The sequence below is a fragment of the Aptenodytes forsteri genome, unplaced genomic scaffold (genome assembly GCF_000699145.1).
Source record: "Aptenodytes forsteri isolate BGI_AS27 unplaced genomic scaffold, ASM69914v1 Scaffold51, whole genome shotgun sequence".
NCBI classification, from domain to species: Eukaryota; Metazoa; Chordata; class Aves; order Sphenisciformes; family Spheniscidae; genus Aptenodytes; species Aptenodytes forsteri.
The window spans coordinates 4,830,221-4,836,220 of NW_008795495.1; the positions used below are offsets into that span (position 1 = coordinate 4,830,221).

The following is a 6,000-nucleotide window of genomic DNA, read 5'->3' on the forward strand; positions in this document are numbered from 1 at the left end:
TGCATAATGCAGGACTGCAGCCATCCAAGGAACTTCAGAGGTCATAAAGGAACATGCCTAGCAAATATGCATGCTTCAATGTTAAGTGGCTATTAAGTTCCCGAATCTCAATTTTGGATGAAGACATCCAAAGTAGGATGCAAGCAGCCTATGGATACAATGGTCTTTTAAAGATATGATCCTACATGATACTATCTTTTCCAAATGAATGCAGACTAGCTGGTTCCCTGTTTTATTCTAACTGTGATTACTCTTGTTTTGCCTAAGTCTTCAAACAGTTTAAACATCATCCATCACTTGCACTCAGATGATAGTTCTCCTCCAAATTTCTCTTCCAAATCCTGGCTAACATAGCTTTTAAATCATTATAGAAGAATTGGATGTTCTGATTCTGTTTTAGAACAAGGGCTTATGATCTACGCCTGCTCAAAGACTCCACTGAAACAACCATCCCCAAAGACTGTGAAATAAATACAATTGTAATTTCAATGTCTATGCCATCTAAGTAAGTATCTTTATTTTGTCCTCTCAAAATGTCAGAACTGAGAAGAGTATCATTACTCCACCCCTTCTCCTATTCAAGTCTTAATCACTAATGCCTGAGAGAAGGATGAAGATTTAAAACACAAGGTTGTGGAAGCTGGGTATGGCAAGAAAATTAAAATATTCAGTAAAGTCTTAAGTAGATGGAGGAAAGTAAGGGAAGAATAAAAAGAGTAAACAAGCGGAATAGATTGGGGTCCCCCAAACACCATAAGACTGGAATGAGAATGATGCAAAAAAGAAAAGAAATAAAATTTGGGCAAGCGAAGTTGCTTGTTTTGGGCTTACTTGAACAAATCATGCAAAAAATGTGAAAAAAGATACATGGAAGACCAAAAATTGTTTTTCATTTACTAGGGAAATGAGTATAATCAAATCTCTAGCCTCCCAAAATATTTTAAAAAGGATTTCTATACTATGACAGTAATAGCTATAATCCGCACTTGCCTCCAAATAACATCATAGACAGGATCCAGACACACACCAGAACCTTGAAGGTCTTCCTGCTCAGAATCATTGAATGTTTTGCAACTGCCATCTACTTTGTTTATCAGAAGACATTTAAAAGGAGGAGGTTCTGATATTGAAGCTGGTACCAAACCTAGATCAGGGAGCAAAAAGAGCAGAAAAACATGAAGACTCCACTCATTACGTGACATTTTCTATGCATGAAGCACTAATGCAGTAGGGAAGAATAGATATACTGCTACAGCAAAAAATAAACTGTAGTAAGATTTAAGTGCAAGAAAAGTTTAGACTTTTACATTCCTGTTTTTCATAAAATTACATTTCTAAAGGAGCTAGGATCACCATGTGCAGTATAACTAAAAAGTCAAAATATTTTAATTCCCTCCATTCACATTTTTGACCTGTCGCTCCTCTATTGTTCGTGTGACCGAAGCTATTTTTGCTCCAATACTTCCATAAGCATTTAAAATATTCTAGAAGAGTTCTTGCCTATTATATGCCTGCTTGCAAATATCTCTGATGTAGCAAGCACATGAGAATTAATGAGAGCTTCGTCAATCCGGAGAAAAGTCTGGTCTCCACTCGCTCCAATCCATGTTGCTTTGCGTCCATATTTAGAGCCTATATTAGGCATAGGTGCTGGTTTTGCATTCCAGTAGGGCATATCCAGAATTGGTCTACCAAGCTGACCTTTCTATAGAGAGAACGCAAGAATTAGTAAGTAACAGTAAGTCTCAAAGATGAACACGTTACTTTGATAGTTTCAACATACAAAATTAGTAACCTGGAAGAGATAGCTTACCACAAAATTACCTTCAAAAAGCAATGGCTGCTCTAAGTGAAGCGTTACACATTTAAATACAAGAAACAACTTATTGACAGATATTGTCCTCCCCATTCAGTTAGTTTTTTGAGTGAACTTTTTTTTTTTAAATGCAACTCAAACTCTTCATGACGGATAACCCTCCTTTCCATCTTCAGAATCAGGTATAAAAGCATTTATTCTCCTTCAATACTCAATGTCCTAATAACTTCAGTGCTAAACAAGGAATGAATTAATAGGAGAAAAAAAAATAGTAAATCTACATTCAGATTCAGACAGTCTAAATTCCACTCAATTCTGAACTTACATGGACTCTAAGTCTTACAGAGCAAATACTCTTAAAAGTACCTAGAAATCGATTAGCACATGAAACTTGAGCTAAAAAGAGCATAAAGTGCCTAAGCAAGCACCTCTGCATATGCTCACTAACATCCTGACCTGGAGATCTAAGGCCTTATCTCCTATGTACAACTAGTTACTGAGAGATGGACCAACAGTTCCTATGCTGTACCTAAGTATGTAGTAAGAACTGCTGCAATATACCTGTTCAGACTCCATCTACCTCACTCAGGCAAAGGAAATTCATTGCAGGCTAATGAAGTCAAGGTAACTTTTCATTCAAAATTGTAAGAAGAAGAAGAAACATGCATGTACAGCAAATACCCTTAGTCCAGCATGTTACTCATCTCTCTTTCTACATAACACTGTATGCAATTAAACTTAGCGAAGACATTTTCAAGAAACATGCTTGCTTTTGAGCTTGTCTTGACTTTATGAGGCTTTCAACAAACTTTCAAGCATTACAATATTAAAACCAGATGCATAGAACAGGCAGTCTAAATATGGTCTAAATTTATTTTTTCTTTTTCTAAAAGAAAAAACCCTCCGTCAACAGACAGGCTTTTAAACCCTATTTCTGAAAGTTAATTTGGTTTTTCAGGGGCTAGGTTTCACTGCACTGCAAGTAAGCTTAAACTTTTATGTGTCCAAGTCACTTTTGACAAAAACATGGACACCAAAGCTCTTCTCTTCTGTGGCAGTACATAGTTTTCAAAGCATATAAAAATAGCTCAAAGCTCAAACTCTAGCTTTTGCCAAAAGACCGTTAGTGGGAAAGCATGAACAACAGATGACTCTGGAGAGATTGCAGTGAGGGATATTTGCAAAGACAATGAGGCACAAAGGCCTCAAGTCAGGACGAAGGGGAACTAAACGATGTTGAAGTGCTTATTCAGTGAATATAAGAATGGATTCTACATGGACACAGGAGAATATATGCCATGCAGATATGAAATAAGAGTACCAGATCAGGGGCTAGGTTTCACTGCAAGTCAACAAAGCTTAAACTTTTATGTGTCCAAGTCACTTTTGACAAAAACATGGACACCAAAGCTCTTACTTAAAGTTTGAAAAACAACAAAATATTACCTAATGTAGGAGCCATCTTGTGGCACATGTAATTCAAAACATGACTTTCCAATTCTAAAATTTCAGTCTTCACCTTTTTATTTTTTTTTTTTTAAAGAGATTTCAAAAGGTGCAATTTCTCTTCTGTTGTGTTTGGCAGTACATAGTTTTCAAAGCATATAAAAATAGCTCAATACCTATACTCTAGCTTTTGCCAAAAGACCGTTAGTGGGAAAGCATGAACAACAGATGACTCTGGAGAGATTGCAGTGAGGGATATTTGCAAAGACAATGAGGCACAAAGGCCTCAAGTCAGGACGAAGGGGAACTAAACGATGTTGAAATGCTTATTCAGTGAATATAAGAATGGATTCTACATGGACACAGGAGAATATATGCCATGCAGATATGAAATAAGAGTACCAGAGTTATGCTGTGTTATATTGAGCAATAAACTCCCCTCAAGTGTAAGCATAACTTCTGCAACTCGTTGCCGTTTCTATGAAAGAAAACAGGACACTTATTTTTTCTAACGAATGTAGACAGATGGGTAATAGAATATGCAATAGATATGCAATAGATACTTATTTGCAACCGAGCTTGCAACAGTAAGAGTTTGAGAAAACTGGAGTACCTTATAAAATAACCCAGTTTTAAATCACCATCTTCATTAAAACATAAAAACCACCAAGAATTTCTGGCATCATGCTTTTCTAACCACAACAATATTAGAGGCCACATTTTTAAACATAACAGACAGAAAAGACATGCAGAAGTCATGAGTAGCTCTATAAGAGCAAGTATAAACAAACAGTTTTGAAAGGTCTTTGAACAATGTATTAACTACTAGCTTATTCCCATAAGTAAATATTATTATTTCCTTACTGAGAAACTTCCAAATGTGAAAACCTGGCCATCCATTAAGAGAATAGCTGTATGGTTGCTCCCAGCAGTAACTTGTGTACTAGGACCTGGTAATGCTTGCACCAAAGTGGGACATCCCCTGTATCAAAATAAATTAATTTTGTATCAATACATGCTTATGCAACATTTAACACATACATTAGTATTGTAAGGATTTCAATCACTGTGAAATATATTCACTATGTTCACATACTATATGGAACCAGAGTCAAGCAACATCTTACATATTAAATGAACAGAGGTTTGAAAGACTGTACGGCGTATTTAAGTTTATGCCCCCCTGTTACTGGGAACCAGATCAAGTACCCTCTCTTCAGTTAAATTCACAAATTAACATAGAATAAAAATGGTTAATTTAATATATAATTGTAGAATTACATTAACATTACTTTAGTTACACTAATATATATGTATGTATATAAAATATATTGCAATGAACTGAATCAGTAAAAATTCTGTAGTGAGGACACTGGTTAAGCACTTAACAAAATTGTTTGCATTATGAAGCAATCAAAGCCTTAGGTTGGTACCCTAGTACAATTACCGGATGCAATATTGATATGGCCCTCCTAAGATCACTCTCTAGGGAATAAAATAAAAGAAAGAAGGTCTACCCACCTCCATCAGCTTTCTAATGGAGAACAAGGCATTAAAAAACTGCTATCCGTCAAACTCAGACTCAAGAAAGAACAAACTTCTCCAGATCTTTCTTGAAAACAGTTTGAAAAAGTCTAATCCATGTGCCTCCCAAATATGAACACGTATAATTTCCCATTCCAGTAAAAATGAAGGAAAAAAAACCCATTAGTATGTTCAAGAAGCAAAGAAAGAAAACTTGAAGTGATGACTTAGAACAGAAATAGCAGAAAAGATAAAAAGAAAGAAATATGAGATATTAAAACTAAAATTTTTATCTCAATCCCAACAAAGTGAACAGGAACCTACAAGAACTGTACCAGACTTTGAATTCCATAATGAACGTCTACCTAGACTTCAAATTTATTGTGGACTTAGAAAGACTGTGAATTTCAAGAACAAGTTATTCCCAAATAACTCTATGTTTAGGAAATCTGACCCCAGAGAACAGCAGTACTATTTAAACTTACTTTTAAACACACTTTCAAAGGAGTTTAATCTAAAATAAGAACAGGTTGTCTTATGCTGGAATAAAAAAAAAAAACATCAGCCCATGGTTACCTAGCAATTGTTTAGCAGTTGATATACAAAAAAATGGGTTATCTGCACGTTCTGGTTTTGGTTGAATTGCAGGTAAAACAGAAGTCAAGAAAGTAGGAGGAAGGAGCGGCATCGTAATCAGTGGGGAAAGGGAAAGGGTAGATGGGAAGATGTGAACATATGGAAATGTGGCACAGAGGAATGCAGCATGAAGATAGGTTGGTGACCTGAAGGAGAGGGAACACAGGTATACAGAAAGAAATTATTCCTTCGTGGTGAATGTAGCTTCCAGTGGGTGACTCTAGTGGAGATGGAGAGACTGAAGGGTAGCATAAAATTTAGTAGAGGATGCAGAACATAAATTTAGAAGCCTTTGTTGGTCTATAGGCACATGGGTTTGGACACCAGTAAGATTTGGGCAGGAGTGTTGATCTGCTTGAGGGGAGGAAGGCTCTACAGAAGGGTCTGGACAGGCTGGATCGATGGGCCGAGGCCAACTGTATGAGGTTCAACAAGGCCAAGTGCCAGGTCCTGCACCTGGGTCACAACAACCCCATGCAGCGCTACAGGCTTGGGGAAGAGTGGCTGGAAAGCTGCCCAGTGGAAAAAGACCCGGGGTTGTTGGTTGACAGCCGGCTGAACATGAGCCGGCAGTGTGC

At 36.9% G+C, this 6,000-nt stretch overlaps 1 protein-coding gene across 1 annotated transcript in view; it reads right to left on the reverse strand.

Annotated features, from left to right (window-relative positions):
• Positions 1-6,000, reverse strand: part of MYCBP2 (MYC binding protein 2, E3 ubiquitin protein ligase) — a gene marked incomplete at its 5' end in the record, with an annotated part of 194,066 nt that overhangs the window by 117,592 nt on the left and 70,474 nt on the right. Inside the window, 3 exons of the mRNA XM_009281730.1 lie at positions 991-1,144; positions 1,501-1,705; positions 4,127-4,244. Coding sequence (XP_009280005.1) covers positions 991-1,144; positions 1,501-1,705; positions 4,127-4,244 — 477 coding nt within the window. The remainder of the gene's footprint in view (positions 1-990; positions 1,145-1,500; positions 1,706-4,126; positions 4,245-6,000) is intronic.